The sequence below is a fragment of the Bombus fervidus genome, chromosome 10, assembly GCF_041682495.2.
Source record: "Bombus fervidus isolate BK054 chromosome 10, iyBomFerv1, whole genome shotgun sequence".
Taxonomy (NCBI): Eukaryota; Metazoa; Arthropoda; class Insecta; order Hymenoptera; family Apidae; genus Bombus; species Bombus fervidus.
Genome location: NC_091526.1, coordinates 7,440,993 through 7,462,444, shown reverse-complemented (window position 1 = coordinate 7,462,444; position 21,452 = coordinate 7,440,993). Strand labels below are relative to the sequence as shown.

General features: G+C 39.8%; 1 protein-coding gene across 14 annotated transcripts in view; it reads right to left on the bottom strand.

Moving 5' to 3' along the window:
* Positions 1-21,452, bottom strand: part of LOC139991413 (protein abrupt) — a 77,628-nt gene that overhangs the window by 36,394 nt on the left and 19,782 nt on the right. For 13 of the 14 annotated variants that reach the window (XR_011800837.1, XR_012453394.1, XM_072011444.2 and 10 more), the window contains exons 2-3: positions 19,838-20,237; positions 18,391-19,256 (exon numbers count right to left, since the gene is read on the bottom strand). Coding sequence is in view for 12 of the 14 variants with exons in the window: in XM_072011444.2 (XP_071867545.1) it covers positions 18,391-18,597 (207 nt within the window). In the remaining 2 variants the exon portion in view is untranslated. Of the gene's footprint in view, positions 1-15,074; positions 16,823-18,390; positions 19,257-19,837; positions 20,238-21,452 lie in introns of those variants that run through there. The other variant, XM_072011451.2, reaches the window with a different exon arrangement.

The following is a 21,452-nucleotide window of genomic DNA, read 5'->3' as shown; positions in this document are numbered from 1 at the left end:
GTAGGCTTGGGTATCGGCAGTAGCGATCTAAAAACGAAGAAACGATGTAATTGCTTACATTATGCCGCGCATTCCGGAGCTAACCGTTTATTCCTTCTAGTTCACCTTCATTGTGTCTCATACATTCTCCTTTATTTCCATTAATCAATTATCGAAGGCAATACGCGCGCGCGAGCTCGCGATCACGAAGCGATCCACGAAGCAAAGAAACACGAAGCTTCCCCGGCACCTTCTCGTTCGACCGCTTTAATCGATCGAACGATCTTCCGTGCTCTTGCATTACTTACGGTTTTTAGAAAGCGGACGCTCTGGATTCCAGCGTGATCGCTTGCACACACAGGTGGCTAGAAAATTATGGCCGTAGCAGTCGCGACCGATGTGATATACACACGAGGAACCCGAGTCGCACAGCCTGTGCAAACCTATTCGAAGAAAATTTCTTTGACCGCCGCGAGCGTGACTACAAAAGCATCGTAATAAACCGGGCGAGAGGTTTCCCACGTTTCGCGGTATCTCGCATCGTGCTTTTAACGCGAATCCGTAGAAAACGTCGGCTGATGAGAATTAACGCGGAAAAATGAGAGGAATTATTACGTCGCGGGGAGGGAGAGGGGACTATCATTAAATTCCTCTTCGTCGTGCCACTACGTTTCGTGATCAACGGTTTCCGATCTCTTAACGATTCAACGCTAAATTTATATCTGTCTCGAAACTCTAACGTCTTACTTGTAGCTTGTCCATGTGAAATCGTTTATATTTATATGTGTCACAGTTAAAGATAAAAAGTGAATGTTACTGGTTAATGTATGTATTTATGCAGAATTTTAGCGAAAGTGCAAGAATATAAAATCAAATAAATATGTACATATATAAAGATGTACATTAGTCGTAATAAATATACTTATCTAGAAAATGTGTACATTTATTATATTAACGCAAACTTCGTAAGTGCAATGTGATTCGTTAAGTAATTTCGATCCAATTAAAAATGTATACTCCTACAAGTAAAAATGTAAATTCCATTGTTTTTTGAATACATTTACTTGTCGAATTAGTATGCGCATAGATAGACGGCTACTAAATTTCTTTAACTACGCTTTTCGTATTTACCAATCTTACACGATCTTTTCTACGTAAATATATTCGGTTACCAATTAAATAGGTACAAATTATTCCAAACTTAGAATATTTTTCCTGCGTATATTAGTCATTTAAAGTAGAGATTAAACCGATTCCGATGTTCGTGAACTTACTCGTTCACGGCTGGAAGACGCCTTGTCGAGGGATGAAGGGAAAAGGTGGCGAGAGTTTGTACCGTTGAGCGTTTGAAGAAAAAAAAAGTTCTTGTAATCGTGCGTCGGTGCTGTATCTTGATCGCATGTAGGCGAAGCACCCCAACTAAAGCGTAAGCAGAAAAGTAGATACGATTGCATGGTTTCTGATCCGGTTATGCAGTGAACGCGCAGCCGTCATGGCTTCACGAAACATGTCCGTTCGCCGTTACAGTCCCCCGGCCACGCATACAGTTTCTTTGTACAGACGAATACACGGACAAGTAGTTCACGCGTGCACACAACTCTTCATTATCTTCTTATCTGGGTAGTTGGAGTTTTACTGACGCATGTTTTAAGCTTTCCTGGCGTTAACCAGTCAAATCGCGAGGCAACTTCGAGGGTAGCCCGAGTATCGATCAAACTTCGCCACGCGTTCACCCTCTTTCTCTTTGCCACCCCTAAACGAATCCACTTTCAATTTTTTTGTTAACTCGTCAGGCGACGTCGTGGCAACGAAGGATTTTTAATACTAGCGGGGGCCTTAACGTTTGAAAATTCATTGTTTAATTCTGTGCCGCAGTCCATATTTTTATACAGTCTTCCAGAATTTTTGTACTTTTTAGTGAACGTATCACAGAACTGCTACTGGATCTATATAGCGTGAATATTTTTATTTTGAAAATTAAGGCAGTTTTCATTTAATTTTATCATATTCATTGAAATTAGGTAAACTATTATCTCGCAATTATAGGTTTCTCAGGGTAATTCGTTGGATATTCCTATGAAAGAAATCGTTGGAGGACGATGAAAGATCTCCGACTATTGATATTCGAACGATACTTGAATGCATTCAATAAACTTCTTTGTACGTCCGTTGTCTATAGACACTTCGTTTGTCCGAACTGCATTTATTGAAATGAAATTTTAATTAGTTCTCGTTTAACCAATCTCCTTCCTGCCGATTGGATTCACTTATCTAAAGTCTTTATTGCTCGGAGAAAAATCATGAACAGTTGAAGGAATTGGCAAATTCCTTTTAATCTTTGCCGGATCCGTATAGAGCTTTGGTTCAGAGTAATTCCAAATTATATAAGGAACTGATCCCCTAATCATATCATCCGGAATGCCCAAATCGTTCCAACACCTAGACTGAACATAAAATAAACGTAAAACGCAGAAACACTGGAATGTACAAAGTGAACGCATCAAGAGAGACGGGTGGTGAGAAGAATTGCTGAATTGCTATTACTCCTTGACAGATCCGTATAAACAGAGTTCTGATGTTCACTCAGAGTAATTCTGAACTGCGTGACTTCCTAGTAACGGAATCTAGAAATCCACCTAATCATTCCAAATGTCTAGAATCGTATGTAGCAAGACAAAGAAAGACCAGAATGAACGAAGCGGATGCGTGGAGGGAGACGCGTGTGCCGACGACAATGGCGGGAACAAGAAATACACGCATGTACATTGTACACGCGGCGCGTTTCACGCTCCCTCCTTCTTCAGCGTCGCTTTTCCAGGCGCAGGCTGTGCAGGAATGCGCGCACGTACAACTACGCACTTCCGTTGATAAAAATACACGGAGGTATAATGTGTCTCTCGGTACACGCGCGACCATCGTCATTTCGCTTGGCTTGTACCCTACGTTACACAGTTGGAAAGAGAGCAAACACAGAAACAGAAAAAAAAGAAATGAAGAAAAGAAGGGAGACATGGCAAGTAAGAGACAGAGTACGACGAAATACAGATAGAGACGAACAGTGAACCGAACAAGGAGCAGAATGAAAGAAAAGAAAGAAAAAAATGACGAACGTCGAAAGAGGACGGGACGAACACGTTATACGCACACGCAGCACAATAATATACCGGCGATAATTTGCTGGCCGCATGTGCACGACTGCTGTGGCCGTGCGACATTAAGCGTAATGCGAGTGCACCGTGTGCATAGACGCCGCATTAACGAAAAACGAGAATACGAAGGCTTATTAGAGGCGTAGAGAGCACGTTTACGGGCGAAGAACGACCCTCGTCGACGTTGACGACGATGAGCCGCGCCTGGAAATTAAATACGCGCGTGAGAAGAGAGACCCGGTGAGGACATGCACACAGGAAAGCGCGCGTCCAGCTTTCCGTTTCTCCGCTCCCTGGTCTCCGTGCATTCCGTGTTCCCGCAAATTGACACGAGCACCAACCGTATGTATATATTTAGATGTGCCGGCCAGTCGGTGGGAGGCAAGATATTTTAAAATATGAAGACACTCGGTAGAAGATGCAATCCGCGTCGAGACACCGAACTGGAAATAAAATTGTATCGATTCGTCGATACACTAAGAACTTTCTGCAAAATAAAATTACATATCTATGCTATATATATATATATATATATATATATATATTCTCCTAGAATCTTTTCCTAAAAATGTCCATAATTCTTCCTATTGGTTATATTCGGTAACGTGTAACCAGAAGTTATCCTTTCATCTCGTAATATCCCGAAATATCACAAGCCTCTCAAATGTAGATACCACTACTCGTAAGACAAGGAAAGAGTATGAAAGGAGAAAAAAATGAGAGATACATATTTCGAATGTCTAATCCTCGAACTTTCCCACAGCAGCATCCATAGCAAACTGGTAATTGATAGTTACCAGAGGAACGTACTGTTATTTCAGTTATCGGTCAGATTGATCTTCCGCGCATTTTAAATTCACGCCACGACTACATACCTATGTGTATGTGTATATTCATTTCGGATCAAGAGGACGTTTTCGATTCGACCGCGCCGGATAAATCACCGTCACATGGGTTCTCCGTAATGGCGCACGTAGATGCCGTAGCAAGGGGTATCTAGTAGACGGGCCACACGTTTAATACAGCCGTGTATGTTTCACCTACAGTTGCTCACGAAAGTATTTGAACACTTGTAGAAACATTTTATGAATATATTGCGAGTGTTAAACGAAACGTTTTTGTATTTCATTAGCACTGTAATGACATTCGAGTGTCGTGATTACATTGGTAAATTTCGAGGCAGATCTGATAATGCAAGTACATAGCAATAAGTGCAAAAATATTTAAATAAACTATTATCCATTATATCGAAGAACTAGTGGACAACGATTTTTAACACTTATTATGTTGTTAGGATACGCTTATGGCATAGTTAAGTTATTCATGCTGTATTCTAGTATTTTTTTTTTACTAAATGTATGTTTATTATATATTTTCAGATTAGATTTAAGTTTTATCGGTATAATCATGACAGTAGACATGTAATCTTATTACAATATTAATGAAATTTCAAAATCGTTAATGTAAACACATAATATACAGATACAAATTTCTTATGGCATGTGTGTAAATACTTTTGCGAGCTGCTGTACGTTACACGCAAACTGGTACACAACACGCGTTCTCCTCTCTCGTTTCTCCTGGCGTCAGATGGAAATTACCGATCCGATATGCAAATAGCCGAGGTGACCACTAATGCGTGGTTAACGGTAACGTTATTAACGGATCGTTACACGATGTCCACGCGACGTAGGTGTACGCCAGCGTAATTATACGTGCACGCGTCTATTTCACGCTCGCGACTCCCTATCGTTTCATGTAACTGTTGTTCTCGCTTTCCATGGCGGAAATTGAGATTTAGTGCAGGGGAAGAAAAAATCTTATATTTAATATACAAACAGCCGTGTTACAAAAGACTCTGCTTCTCTTTATGATAGTTGAACACGCGGTCGAGCAACCGCGGATACGAGTCTCTGATTTATTCCTGTAGCGATCACGAAACGAACGGGTTAATCTACCGCGGTTAAATTTAACGTGTACGATTTCGATAAGATTTCCTGATAAGATGTGCCGACCAGGTGTTCTAGGAACAACGTATGATGCAATGGCGCGGAATTACGTTCGAGAATGAATAACCGAGTTGGAACGAAAAACGCCGTGACCAGTTCAATGATCAATTCATTTCGCTGGAGGAACAAAGTGGGTAAAAGAGAGAACGACCGTATAACGTGCACTTGTATACGTGTACTGTTATATACTGTGGGTGGATGCTGCGTGAAAGTGACTCAGGTAAAATTCTCGAAATTAAAAACGGTGAGTAACGACCGTGAGATTAACGAAACCATGATACCGGTTATTTGTTTCGACGTCCAGCTAAACTGAACGAGGAAAAGAAAAATTGGGACGGACTTCAGAGTCCGTTGCCACCGAAGATGATTCAGCTCAGTATTTCCAGCAAGTAATAGCACGGTAAACGAAGAAAGAATCGAGGGATGAGCTCTCTGTTGGAGTCGAAACTCGACAAGTGTGTTCCCTGGAAACGGCTGAATAAAAGAATGTTAATGCATTGTCGCAAAAGCGACGACAGGGATAAAATGTTCCAGAAATTTCAGCGTGACGACCGGTGTGGATGTCAGCCGGCAGAAAAAGCCGCGTTTTGTTGAACCGGTGTGACTCAGTGGTAAAGAAAACCGGGAACAAAGGGACTGTTGTTTGCTCGTCGACGATAATTGCACGACAATATTGGAGGATATTTGGCGGCAGCGTAAAGCGATTGTCTGATGCACGTATACCTTATCAAAAGCTCCCTATCGGGAGAGCCGGTCGGCGAATTAATTGCAGACAGCAAAAGCAATCTAACCTAAATCCGTGATCTTGATGCATACGAAACAAAAACTATCCTAATTTCTCGTAATACTATCTCACAACGGAGGGAAGCAAAGCCACATCCTCGTGACATATGGCATCGGGTCTAAATTAAAAAACGATCCTCGCGTCCGTGTTTCTTCGCCAGCTTTCTCCGGATTTCGTGTGTCGTGAGCCGTGAGCAACAGCGTGTGTCGCCGTTCGAATTCTTGAATTACACGCTAACATATATAGCAACATCTTCTGGCGAGCACATTTATAAAGTAACGCGCGTGCTTCTGGTGCGCACTCGAAAAGATAGGGTTGGAGGAGGGAAGAGGGGGTGTCCGTCGTCTTTTCGATCCCTCCAATGTGTGACTCACTTTATTCTTTTCTCTCTTTCTCAGCTCCCTTTTTTCTTCTTTCTTCTTTTTTCTCTTTTACACTCCGCTCCCTCCATCCCTTCTTTGCCACCCTCTTTCCCTCTCTGTTTCTCCGACTGACACTTCGAGAAGTAGACACGTACGCACGATACGCGAGAGGAGGAGGCACGCAGAATTTATTACGGTGCGGTGGCCAGTCTTATTTTAAGACTAGCGACCAACAACACGCATATTCCGTGTGTGATGCGTGTGCACGCACACACGGGTGTATGCGGGTTACACGCGCGTCTTCTTGACGCCTCTGTGCTTCTGTTTGTGTGCACTGGGTACTTACTTACGGGGACGAGTCAATGGATATTATAGTCGACAGATGTACATACTACGGCTGTCTAAATTTGACACCGTCACGGCTACGGTTCGAAAAATTCTTTTTTCCATTCCTTATTCTGAATCATTAGATCTGGATCCTTCTGCATTTACTAATTAATAATATATTATTAATATGTTAATAATAAATAAATATATTGACAAGTTACTATTTTTAAATTGCGGGTAGACTTTTCTTTTGTAATTGTACAAAATCGCGGGAATAGCTGTAATTTATAGAATTTGATTGTAAATTTTATTGGATTTATTACCGAACTTGTTGCAGTTACATAAGAAAATTTATTAGCGCCTATTGATAATTTACGATTTTGAAGATTTCATTAAAATTGGTTAATTATGCAAGAGGGACTTGATATTAAATGGCAGTTTGATTACAAGGATCGATCGAATTATTTGATGCACAATGTCGTATGCGTGTAGCTAATGCGTAGCGTAAGCGTAGAAAGTTGTGAAATGGACCACAGAGGCTGGTTCGATGCGTTGGCGATAGAAATGAGTCAGTACGGATAATTTATCGACCAACTACGGTAGAGAGGATTCGCGTGTACCAGAATATTCAATCGTAGGAAGTCGGATAAGAATTTCGTGTAGTAATTGTGCATGATTTTTAGAATACAAACGGAGGTGATTATTTGAACAGAAATAAGTTAATTAAAAGAATAATTCATATCGTTTTTACGCAGTCTGGTAAATATGTCGCGGTGTTTTGTATGTAAACTGGTACCATGGAACGCGCGTTGCATCACGGTTATAACAATAATTCATCGTATTACTATGTGCTAATGACGACGAAATTTGCTTGTCTGAAATATTATTGTTCTCTAAATTTGACTCGAGCGCGACATTGTCTGAGTCATCAGACAAAACGATTTTGTTTGTTGAATATCCAATTGTTACATAAAATATTTTCGACGAAAGAAAAAAAAATCGTCGATAATTCTTTTGAGTACTCTTTGATCGAAATCTCTTATTTATCACCTTTGAAAGTTGAAGAAAACTGAAGTATTATTTTCTTTGCATACTTACTTTATATAACTTTACTTAAAAAATAGAGAAGTATTAAATATTTCGATATGTCTTGAAAAATGAAAAAGTACTGATGAAGAAATTTTAACTGAGAAGGGCATACGAAAATCCGTTGTTTACTTATCGAAATCTGTGGATATTTTCAAGCATTCATTTCGTTGGAACGGAATAGAAAGGCTCGGTATCCAATATCATATTCGGTATCTTCCAACTTAATTTATTTTTAATGCAGAACCGCGACGGCTAAGCAAAGGTCGCGCATAAAATTTACAATCATTAAATGCCATCGATTACCGTCGGAGAGAAACAACACAGAAATTCTAGTTATTTGTCATTGCGATGCAACCGTAGACATTTTAACGAACTCACAGCGATACCAGTTACTCGCGTACAGGTCGATCACGACGAGGAAGGATCAACATAAAAAAAGAAAAAGAGAAAAAAGAAAAGACGACTAAGTGGAAAAAGAAACGCTTCGTTACTGGATTACACGTATTTCTAATTAATTCCAGCAACGGTATATCTTCGTGCCAGACCATACGTCAAGCGTCACGACATCGCGACAGACCTCGCTCCGAGCGATATCTCTTTTCAAGTAAAGCGAAATAAAAAAAGAACAAGGAAACGATACAACATAGAATCTAAAAACGAAAATATATAAAAAGAAATGGAAGAAATTAGGACGAGGGAAGAGACCTATCGTCTTTCTAATCCGAACGTCGTTCGAGTTATAGGCGCGGCCCATTAATGGAACCTCCTCGTCGAAGGATGTACTCCGGGTTAGAGGGGTTAAATGATGCCGTATATCCGAGACAACGTCATGAAATCGTGGCTTGTTTTTCCTTTACGACCGTTCCTATGGAACCACTTACGCCGTGCGTACTCGCGTACATTAAAGCACGCGCTGCCCCAGGCCTCTTAATGCGTGCCGCATTTGCGTTTCTTACTGCTCCAGCCAATGGAACACCATTTACGCTCGGATAGGCTAATATCGATTCCAACGTTTTTCCAACATTACGCCAGAACAAGTTGAGCTCATCGTTCTTGTTCTGTGACTGTGGTTGGCAAACATTTCATCGTCTGCATACGAATTATTGACATCGTTTTCCTTTCATGAAAAATATTTTATGAACGTTTAAAAAACAGAATCGTTTTATCCGATGACTCAGACGGTGCCGTGCAGAGTTAAATTTAGAGAACTAGCTTGATTGTAAAAATGAAAACATTTACAATTTAACTTTTTCACACCCGATATTGTGCTTTAAAATGTTGTTACTGTACCGCGATCTGAACAGATATATGTTTTATCTATCAAATATTATAACGAATACAATGTGTACTTTACTAACAAAAGAAAAATCGATCTTCTTTCAAAAAAATTAGAAACATATGTCTTTATTGTCAGTAATAATTGACGAATTAAAAATTGAGCTTTTTTTCTACAGCTTGAAGAACATTTCACTCTGAAAGAGTTAAGGTAATAAGGGTATCGAGTTAGAACGTTATTTCTTTAGAGTAATATTATATTATGAAATTATTGACTCTGTCAAGTGACAGAATTACCGCCGCGGCTACCCGATCAATTGCGATTTGAACTCAGTCAGAAATATTAGCCAAATGTTTGATTACCGAACAGCGATTGATCAAATATCGGAGTAGCAGGGCGACATTATCTAATACGGGAAAACAAACATTCCGTGTAGACGTCAATTTACGCGATTCTATATCGTTTGTGTAATTATCCCGTATTTGTGGAGCTAATGTGCTATGCGTAAACATTAGAAACGTGTCGATTATGAAACAATAAATCCATTATGAACCGATCAAAACTGTGATCGACGCTACCATTGAAATTCAAATATCATTATATAATAACTGGATAAAAAAGTTTACACCATTAACAAGCCAATTATTCTTCTCCAAAAAGTTTCCACTGTTAATTACACCAATTCCTTGTTCATCCAACATCGTCAAACACTTTCAAACACTTGAATCATCTCTATGCAGAAGGTTTTTGTAGGAAATAGTACGGAGAAACGGTCTAGAACGGTATAATCGTAATGAGGAGACGTTCTTGTGCCCGACAAATGACATTTGTCATAAAAATTCACAATTCGTAACGTCGTAGCTGTCTATAAATAAATTTACGCTATCAATAGCTAATTATGTCTACGTCAAATAGCTTCCTTTGTTGATTACTCTATTTAACAAACATCTAACGGAATCGATCGCGATTTCTTACTCATCCAACGTCGTCTGATGCTTTCAACCACTAGAATCCCTATGCAGAAGATTTAAAAAAAATTTAAAGCGCAAAAACAACGTAAAACGGGATAACATCCACGACGAATCAAAGAAACACTGATCGTAATAAGTAACGAGACGTTTTTCTGGCCGACAACAGATGGCATTCGTCGAGAAACGTTGAACCGTACAATTATGCGGTTACGTTCGTTTGGTTAGGTGGGGATCCCGGTGCGGTCGTAAGTTTCCATCGGATCGTTACTCGCCGGCTGGTGAGAATCATTACTCGCCTGCCATTATGCGACTCGCTTTTTGCCCGGTGCTTACGTGGGTGTGCTAGCCATGACGCACATAATCGTAAACAGCCGTGACGTTGCGAGGCGGAAGAAGTAAGAAGCTTTGATTGGACACTGGCTCGACTCGCTTATCTTCCACGATTTCGAGAATAATACGAGACAGCGAACCTAGAGGGGTATATATACGTTTCAAGTCGAGGGGATACGAGTATCTTACTCGGTCCTTGAGCTAATTGTGCTATTTACGAGATCGATATCAATATTATCGGTACACAAGTTGATCTAAATATATTCATAATATGTCTAGTTAATAATAACCTATGCATCTGCAATCTTTATTCTGAATACCATACAACTATGTTTCCTCCTCGTGGAGCACGTAGAATGCTGCAAACAAAAGCCTAAGTCTCATAGTAACTTAATCTGAACTTATAGTGGCCGCTTAGAGGAGCAAAAATATTATATAAATCATACAATATCAGATAAATAATCAACATGGATTCTCTAGACCCGATCCTTTCGTTGAAAGATACGAAAATATTTATTTCAATACGAAACTGATCTTCGATAATCATGGATCGATATCTCATATTACGTGTATTCTCTGTAACGTGTACTAAATTATTTATTGAAGTCTTTAAGTGTTTCATGAGAAGAAATCCTGAAGATTCAAGTGGAATCATCGAGCGAGACATTGTATCGAATCTCTTAAATCTCATTATACTACATGTACTCTATAAAGTAGTAATACTCTATCTCATTAATTATAAAACGTAATAAAAATGAGAGAGAGAAATGATCTTACATCCAGAGATTACTTAAACATTTCTTCGTAACTTCTTTTCCAATCCTCTATATAATCCCATTTCTTGAACGGTATACGGTAACAATATCTCTTTAAATCATATACCTAAACTTCAATTCACTACTATATATATATATATGAGATATTGTATATCTCTGTATATCTACTGTATATATATATAAGATACTTTAAACTCTAAAGGATTTTTAGAAGTATCGAAGTGATTCTCGTAAATAGTGTTTGGTACATGGCATATGGCATCGGTTCACAAAGAGAGGCGTAGATTTCCTTGCGGGATCTTCGCGGTGTCTCCTTTACACGCTCGTAAATTACAACGTTGGATTCGAGAGTGATTCTCTTTCCGACATCACCACGGGGTCGTATCACCTCATCGTCGATGCGAACGATTTCGAGACTCTTCGGGTAGAAAATAGAAACCACGATGATCTCCTCGGCAATCCTCTCGCCCCTCCAAGACGTGTTAAGGTTCTCGTTACAGCCGCGTTTCGAATCACCGCAGTAGAGCAGCCGGAAACAAACGAGATCGACCATCGTCCCGTATATTTCCAGAGGCGTGCTCTCTCGTTGCTCCTTCTCTTCCTCTTTACACGTTCTCTCCTTCTCTTTCCTCGTGCACGTTCTATCCCGTTTCTGTCTTTCTTCTGGTAGCTCGGTATCATGAGCGCGGAACACATCGAGAAACGCGCCCTGACGACGCGCATCGCTGGTAAATTTAAATGCGACCGGTCACGAGACGAGAGAAGCGCAAGTACCGCGCGAGTACGTGAGGGTGAGAGAGCACGAGCGCGTGCGTACTCACGCACACGCACGTGTTCAGCTGAGAGAGGCTGTGGCCTGCGTGCGCCTTTTAAATATAGAATATGGAGCACCTTGCCCGCCACCGCGACGCGATGGGATTGTGCAAGCGTAACTTTCTGTTCCCTGCACTCACCACGTGTCCGCACCATTTTCCCCGCGGTCTTCTTCCATCGGCTGCTCCGTATTTTCTTTCGAAACAGACCCTCATTGGCGCGCCACGAATATGAGATTCGAGCGAAGAATAGGATTTGGGTTAGTTCAAGTTTTAACTTCGATCGTTAACCTTTATTTTGTGTTTGAATCCTACACTGAGTCGCGAAGTTATGCGAACTCTCATCGTAAAAAGCTTTTGTATCCATATTGTTATATAAAAAATATATAATAGGACGTTTTCATGTAAATTGTATGCCTTTGTATTCTGCTCAGTCAATATTTACGAAGAATACTAAATGGACATACACCTATTGGTTCGACAAATACATAAACAGCCGTTTTAATCCATAAAGTTCGATTAATAACCGTAACAAGTTGTTTGTAGATACAAAAGGTATGAGTATTTTAGAATTGGTTTAAAACTGCAGAATAAGTAGCGCTCGAGAATATATGTACTTAAAAGTGTTTCGATATTAGAAAAAATCGAAGGTTCTCGAGTGAAGAACAAAGAACTATGTATCTTCGATATTGCTTGCAACTTTTATGTATTCCAACTTTGCTCGAGATATTCAATATTGTTAAGAGATCGAGAGCAAAGCTTCTGGTTAAAATCTACTTAGTCACCACGTACATTTCTCAAAGCACATTCTCATGAAAAGTTAAAAGCTATCTCATCCAGGATTCAATTTATTTAAAAGCAATATCTTTTTCTTTCTTAGTTCTTTCGAAGAACTCACGGAATGTTTGAAACTGTGCAGTCCGATCTAAATCTATTTGTAATATACATGATCCGGTCTCTAATTGAAAATGTAGCGGGATTATATGTAGAACGTTGGTTGGGAAGTCTATGGATTGCGAAGCATGAGAGAACTTACACGAGAAGTTTACACGGAAAACGATTTCATAAACGTATCTTTATACGTGGCTACCATTAAAATAATGTAGAATAAAAAAATTGCACGACAACCAGACTTATCTGAAAAACTATCGCTTGTAAACTCCCATATTCGATTGCTCAATTTGAAACACCGTCTATGGTGGTATCACGAAGAATCACATTTCATAAACATATCTATATACGTAGCTAACTTCAATATGCTTACAGAGCAAAAATTGTACGATAACCAGCCGTACCATATAAACCATAGATATCGAAATCATTAATATAGGCTTAGAATTTGATTGCTGAATACATAAAACATATTTCACGTTGGTATCACGAAGAACTGTACTTCATATACATAACTACTGTATACGTTGCGAGATAACTAGCCTGCATAAACGAAGTCACAGATATCAACAAGTTATTACAAACTTCGTATTTAATTGGTCAACTTTAAAACACTCGTCATGGGTGGTATCAGGATGACTTCATAAATATAACTACGTCAATATAAGTTGTAGAGTAAAAATTGCGCGATAGTTAATGCTTGCTCATAAATAGATATTTATGGAAAAAATTGTTATAATCCTTTTATTTGGTTGGGCAATTTTAAAACACATTTCATACTCGATATTATATCAATTTCGATCAGATCGATTGAATTTCAGCGTCCACCGATTCTCCAATTATAACGCATCTCACCAGAACGCCTCCTCGTTGTAATTTACCATCGTGGCGATATTGCTTTACGGACGTCGAAATAACGCTGTCGTCGCTCCATTTTCGTTCCTTCATATTCTTATTTTCACAGAACATGCGTGGGCTGTTCTTCTTGCGATACGTACACGACCAATCCCTCGCGATTAATATAGCCGTGGCGCGTGTAAGCCGACGATTCCGTGAACGCGATAACGAGTCACGGGCTTCTTCCTCCGATTCTAAACAACGTTTCTTAGCCCTCCGAGAGACGCTTTAAAATATTTATTGTATCTCGTAAAGTCACCATGCAACATCAACACACTATAAAACTCGATTCAGCGCTGCTCATTGTCGTCATCTTCCACTGTAAAAGATTCGAGTTTCTCTCGTTTCCTTGGTCAATAAGAATATACATACGTTGGGCCAGTTTCTTCATTGAAATATAAAATGGACGCAATTAGAATCGCTCCTAGTAAAAGACTTGACTTATCGATTCGGTTGAACCAATTAAGCCACGCAATATCTCCGGTTGTTTATAAATTACGATCGGTACCGTGGCATTTTTTAGCAATTTCGTTTCTAGATTGCGAATCGCTGTCACGAGGGAAGGATCCGTGCAATTTATATCGATAGTAGTATTCGTCTTGGTTATACGTATTCAGCTGGTTTTCTTGTATCAATGAATTTACCTCTGGGATTGGTACGATCGAAGCAAAACTTGACTATAAACTACGAAAACTAGTTAGGCCTGTTTTCTATGATATCCTTTTCTTCCCTTCTCCTTGTATCAGCCACGGCGATCCACAGAGAGACACGCCTTTCAAAGGCTGTCACGCAACGAGATAACTGCATTAATGTTTCAGTAACGATGATGACCAGTCGGGAGGATTTAATCTTCGCGAAGTTTCATTCGAATTACCGTAACTTCCGATGTAGCTTGTACTTACTTATTTCACGCAGATGGGAGTGACATGTGATTACACGCGTGTTTTAATCCCATCGTAATATCTGTGCCGGACATGGCTCCTGCATCGCAATTATCTACACTGACGATCGTCGTTATAACTTACAACATAGCCAAACTTGCGATTGCTGATAATACGAAAGAGAAGATACGCAGGAGTGGAAAGATGGTAGAAGTAGAATACATGCGATCTTCGAAAACGGAGAAATATTCTAATGTATATTTATAAATAGCTGTAAAGAAGATAAATTTTGTGGTAATTAATAAAAGGAAGAATCTATTCGCGCAAATGCTGAATTTTGCTGAACGAAAATTCGAATGTCCGAAAATTTGAAATTTAAGAACATTGTGGAGACTCGAAAGTTAAAACATTCAAAACTGTGATAATTTAAAAATGTAGAAATTCAAAGCACTGGAAATGCGGAAATAAAAAATTTTCCAGCTTTAAATATTCCAATGTTTCGAAATTGAAATCTGAGAATTAAAAGATTTAAAGCGCTAACAATTCGAAACCTAGAGACGTACATATTTGGAGATATCCGCGGCGTATTTATTTCCCTAGAAGCGGTGTAACTTCCATCGATGGAATTCCTTTTCCACGAATCCCAGGCTAATCCAGACAGGTCACTGGCCAAGTCCAATATATTATCGACCCGGGACAGGTAGAAATTTATTATGGATAGCATGGGGACCGCGTAACATAGAGAACGGCGATCGTATTTTGGCAAATATCATTGCGGACGTAGTCGATAACTCAGTGATTCGTCATCGACTGCCGGCCGATAGTCAAATGAACGGGCTGTCGTAAATCGTTGCACCAGTGTGCACTAACGCATAAATCAAAACACACACGGCTGTCAGGTGTTTCAGGCAGTCTCGTTATCGTTACGTCACGCGCGTGATATCGAGTATATGCGAAAATATTCGAGAGAAAATACGTACGCTGGACCAATGCTAACGTTAGTTCACCGATACGATTAATCCTGGCTAATTGTACCGACGATAATTTATCCCTTCCCAATTTTTTTTTCTTCTTCAAGCTTTTTTTGTCTTGCAATTTTACATAGCAAACAGGATAATAATAAACGCGACGCGGACGTGTCGACGAACATTAAACAAACGTTCCAGCGCCACTAGGACGCCAGTGAAAGTATAATAGTGAGGATATTAATGAGTACAAAAGACTCCACCTTCGTGGCCACGCAATGCATGCTTTTTATTACATCGTCCGCGTGACTTATATTTAAACGAGGCGACGCTGTTACACTATACTCTCTCATCTGTAGTCTATATGACGTAGTGACGCAAACGCGAGGACGAATTGTCGCGTTATTAACTCGACGGGACTCGAGAGCAAGTAGTACCGTGACTGACACTTAAAATCAATTAGCGGTACGCGTCAATTAGAAAGTCGACTGGCCTCTCCTCGATGTCAATTTCTTAGTAGCTGAGCTTTGGAGCGTGGAATAATCGTTCTGCTTCTTAACCCTTTCGATATCTTTTAGCTGTATGTAGTTCATATTGACACTAATATCGGCATTTATTCATAATTGTTCTTCGTTTCTACTATAAAAAGTAAATAAAGATTCTTCGCTGTCTTGGATTTCAATTAGTCGTGCAATGTCCATCGAGTTTTTAAATTAGCTAGATGTATGTGATTTAATATAAGAATTTATCGATAGATAGCAGTCTGGACAAAACAAAATTACTGAAATTCTACCATATCGTGACAGTTATCTAAGCTACTAAACTTATACCATAGAGAAAGAATTTATCCAAGTCTATCGCGCATAAATACCCAACGTTACTTGAAATTCTTCAGATATGCACACGTATCCAGTCTCTTAAAATTTGTTCCCCTTCGCGTTAAACCTCGTACTCCCACGAAGAAATTAAAATACCATACTCCATAAAATAATTTGCATATCAAGCACGACCGATTAAATTTCCAACTTTTATACGCTTTTCTTCATCCCCTAGACCGGGACGCCTCATTCAGATGGACAATTTATAGAAGAAAGTTCCTTGAAGAGGAAGCGACGAGAGGTATCGATCAAGGGTAAAATTCGAGGAAACAGGTTCTTGGGGAGATGGTCGTCGTCGACGACATCGCGACGACACATCCACGTGATCGATAGTCGTTTGGCCGGCTAGAACGTTTCGATCTCTCCGACGCCGGTCCACTTTGACGCCGCGTTATTATGTAAATCCAACCGGATGTTCTTCCTGGATTCTTCCTCCGCCGCCACGGGCCCGTAATTACTCTCTTCCGGCCTCGAAAATTGTACGGGGGATGGCTCGTCCGAATTTTATACTTGCATCGACTGTATTATGCGCACGAGAACATGGCACAGTGTAAATTGGTCTCTTCATCCTCGATTCCTCGAGTAATTCCAAGGAAATTCCTAATAATTGAGGGGTTGAAAACTAAGCATATTTAAAGTTCGTCCATGAACGTTCATCGAACGGATGTTGAACTTGTTACTAGTTGTATTCTTTTTTATAGGCACGACAATGGAAACGATCGCAATTAGACTTACGTTGATTAAGAAAATAGCACGGTGCGGTTCTAATTCATGCAACAGTGTGGTACACGCAATTTATGTGACCGACGTTAGAAGAAATTGTGGTGACCAAAGAAATCGGCGTCCTATCTACCCTCTATCTACTTCCCTTGTTGGAAAAAAGTCCTTTCCCTTCCTACCGTCGATAATTTGCCTGGAAACGCCTACATAGAGAGTGGAATGTGTTTTCCCTACCTTAACGTTGAAAATATTATTCGAAAATATCTCCTCGCCAATTCCACGTTGGTTTATTTTAGCCGTGAATATAATATATCGCGGAAGAATATCAAATATTATTCAAGCAAATTAAAATACAATCGTACGATTGTTTCCACGCACGGCAAATCGCCAACGAATTTTTTCCTCGAAAGTGGTTTCGCTTCGCGGTAATTTACTAAAATCAGGATATCGAAACGTAACATGTTCGTCGAATTCCACCGAGAACGTCCCTTTTTCGCAATATGTACAATTACCCAGTCTGACGTTTTCACGTTGGAGAACGATCGATTTCACTTTTGTTTCAATCGAAGAGAAAGAGAGATAGGATATACGCTCGTCGATAAAATTGTACGAAGGAAATGGCATTCGCGCGGTAATTTAACAGCGCGATGTTTTAATTAACGGCGCGCGATATTTTGCACGTCAAAATTACGCCCGGCCGATTTCATTCTAAATTGAAAAATGACGCTCCCTCCTAAAAATACTCCAGCGTCGTACATTTACCCTGTCATTTGAAATATTTCTATCTAAATACGCCGCCGTTCAAAGTAACTGGACACTTTGATCGATTTGTAATAACGGTATGCGAATTTACAAATGAAACAAAGTTTACAAGTGAATGATGAATTACTAGCTAGAAACTATAAAAACGTAGCAATAGTATATTTTGCCATTTACTACATACTTCTGCATATACGTAGTATTTAAATATCAATGATTGCGTAAACAACGAAAGCGATTTTTCAATCGGCCTTATAAGACTTCTTTTAATGTAACTTATAACACGAAAATTACAAAATCTGAAGATAAATAGTTTGACAAGTAACGAAATAGTCCTACAAGCTTTGATAATTACACGCACCGATTTTATTATCGCCTATAAAAGTAAACAAATATCCAGATACTTGTGAACAGTAGTGCACGTGTATTTCATTTGGAATTTAATAATAAAAAAAAAAGAAGAAAGAAAGAAATCTTTTGTCTCTAACAGAAAGAAGAAAAAAAGAAAGAAAAATTTGAAGAGAGAAGCACTGACCTTGAGAAGCCGCCGGAAGTAAGGACTGCACGCAGAGAGGACGACCTTGTGCGCGGTGAAGCTGCTACTGTCGCATGCCAGGGTCACATCCACAAAATCCTCCTCGTCCCTCAGATGACGAAATGAACTGAGGATGCTCGAGTGGAAGTCGTTCCACCTGAGTGAGTACTGTTGCTCGCCGCTCGACGAGGACGAAGAGGCCGCCATGGCGTCCGTCCCCTCGGGACCCACGGCCGAGGGCACCAGAGGTGCTATCGTGCTCACTCTGGCACCCCACGAGGACACCTTCACTTCACCCTCTCGTCGCGTTTCACCACGCACCCCTCTATTCTTTATCGACGCCCTTCTGCTTCTTCCACACACCACCCACAGGGACAGTCGTCGGCTGTCCTTGTGCAATTACGTTAATCAAACGCGAGCAATTCTACGATTTAGGGATCTCCACTCGAGGTTAAACGAGATCACTGTTTTCTTCCGTGCTCTTTCGGTCAGTTAGCTTTGACCCTCTTTATCAAACGTCCCCAAATGAAATTCTTTGGTAGCCTCGTCCCCTTCTATGGTTCTTCAATTTTTCTTTGTTTGTTTAATTTTTTGTTTGACCCACACGAACTTTTTCTTTTGTTTTGTTTCGTTTTGTTTCGTTTAGCCTTCTGTTGTTGTTTGATAAACAAGATATAAGGTTTATTACCGACAGAAAACGTCGATGAAATAGTCGAATGGTGTTCTTGTGGAAGCTGTTAGGTGCAATGAAACGTCGCGTATACAGGCACGATGAATCTCATAGTAACGACATCGTGATAGCGACGGGAGGATGTTATCCGTCGCTGCTGCTGCGAAGTGACGAGACAAAGAGCCCACGATCGCTTCTGAAAACAATGTGGCGTCTATTGTGAATGGTTGATCCTTGCCATGTGACGCGCTCTATCGGCCATTTTTTGAATATCGATCGATAAATGCCAGAGGATTCATTTTGTATATTAAATTTAGCTCGCTGGGAAATTTCCATTTTTTTCGCTTTAAATGCTACCTTCTGAACTATTGTTTGAAACGAGATGGCGACTGAAGACCATTAAAGACTAGATTTCTATAAAAAACCGTCACAAAAGTGATGCGAATTTGCAGAAGAAATCTATAACAGGATATTTCTAGCCAAAATTGTGTCGCCTTTCTACACTAGTTGAAACAATCAGAGGATCGTTTCCCACGTCACATTGATTTTTTATACCCACTTGTTGTATCTGCGATTGTCTTTAAAGTTAATTTCTATCACAATATCACACAAATAAGCTTCTATTCTCTTGCCTGATGCAATAATGATCCTTCATAATAGAGATCCTCTAATTATTCCGAGTATCTACAAATATATTTGCTTCTGATAAGTAAATAAATCTTACTGTTTCTCTCTATCTTAGAAAAGAGGAAACATAGAAATTGATAAATGAAGTACCTTATCTTGTATGTGATAAGTTCGACGATCTGCAACGTTTCTTCCTTTTTTCACTCCCTCCTCCAATAAGCTCCTCCCCTCCTCTCCAATTCGAAATACGACGTGTATAACTTTTTCCCGTTTAAGAAGTCCTTGCGCCCTCTGTCCAGCCACGACTTGATCGACGCGTCATTCCGACATTCGTTGTCGAGAAGCGCAACGACACATCTGTAATTACTCCCTCGCCCTGGATGTTAAACGCTTGATTATCGTCTACCAGATCACCTGATTCTCGTGAAACATTCGTGTCCTTGCTTATCATGCCCCTTCGCCTCCGCTGTCACTGCTTTTGGTCGTCTTGTATCTTCAAGCGTCTGTTTCCTCCACCTCCGCCTATTTAGCTACCTTGATCTCTCCAATTCTACAAAATACATCAAATGAAACTCTGGTTAACGTACAGTTCAATATAAAATTAGTCGGAACAGCTACGAACAAGAGAATAAATTAATCGAGCAACAATTTCGCTCGTTTATTTATTCCTCGCACACTTGAGAAAACGCAGTGCCTCGATTCGAGAAGATTATTAATATTCAGTCAGTCCAGGTTCTATGAACGAAGTTAGTATATACATGAAGGAATTATAGATTAGCTATTGCCAATCGAGCATAAGAAGAAATAACAACAAATCATCGTAAGATCGGTTCCAAAGCTCCAGTTGCATTTTATTCAGAATGACCAATGAAGAAACGATAAAGCGTAATTCCATTACTGAACAAGCAGTGACTAATCGTAATTTTCCCAATGCACGTACAGTATTATGCTGGTCAGCTTCGAGAAACTGTTTCTTGTCATACGTCCCTATAGTACGATATATTATCAGCAGAATATCATTGAAAGGTTACTTTCGTTGTCTTAAACGTTGTACTTGCAGATCAATTTTGCGCGTTCCTTTTTTTGTACGGAGAATCGTTGCTTTTTCTCTCGTTTTATCAGGCTCTTCTCGTTGTCGATCGAAACGATAAGTGGATACTCCTGCATCTGTCTGACAGAATGAATGGACGGCAAAAGAATTCGAGAGCATCGTATCCGGTTCCTTTCGACACGTCAACGTGTCGCATACGCTTTGCACGCATACGAGGCTTGTCAATTCTTTTGTACATTGTATCACGAAGCATCTCTTCAACTGAGCTGATACCATCGCGATTTTCCACCACCGAATAATTTATCGGTCCAGTAACAAACGGTCGATCCGACAGGCGTATACAGATTTCTCCTGAAATCTCCCCTGTTGTCCGTCAAAATTATATGTAACCTTAAAACCTTCAGATGATTATCGGGAATAAATTTACGAGAGTATGAAAGGTAAATAATACGAACAAAGACGAGATTAAATAAAAAACATAAATAAATAAATAAAAAGAAATAATTGTCGAGTATCAAATTTGTATTGATTTTGTAAATATAGAAACGTTATAATCGAACTCCACTTTTTACAAAGTTAACGATTTCCCATTATCCGGGTAAATGACTGATATCCAACGTATCAACGAACAACCTCCTCGAATAGAATATTAATAATAAAGGTAAAAGAAAATTGAGACCGCTGTAATATCGCAAAATGATAACGTGACTATCG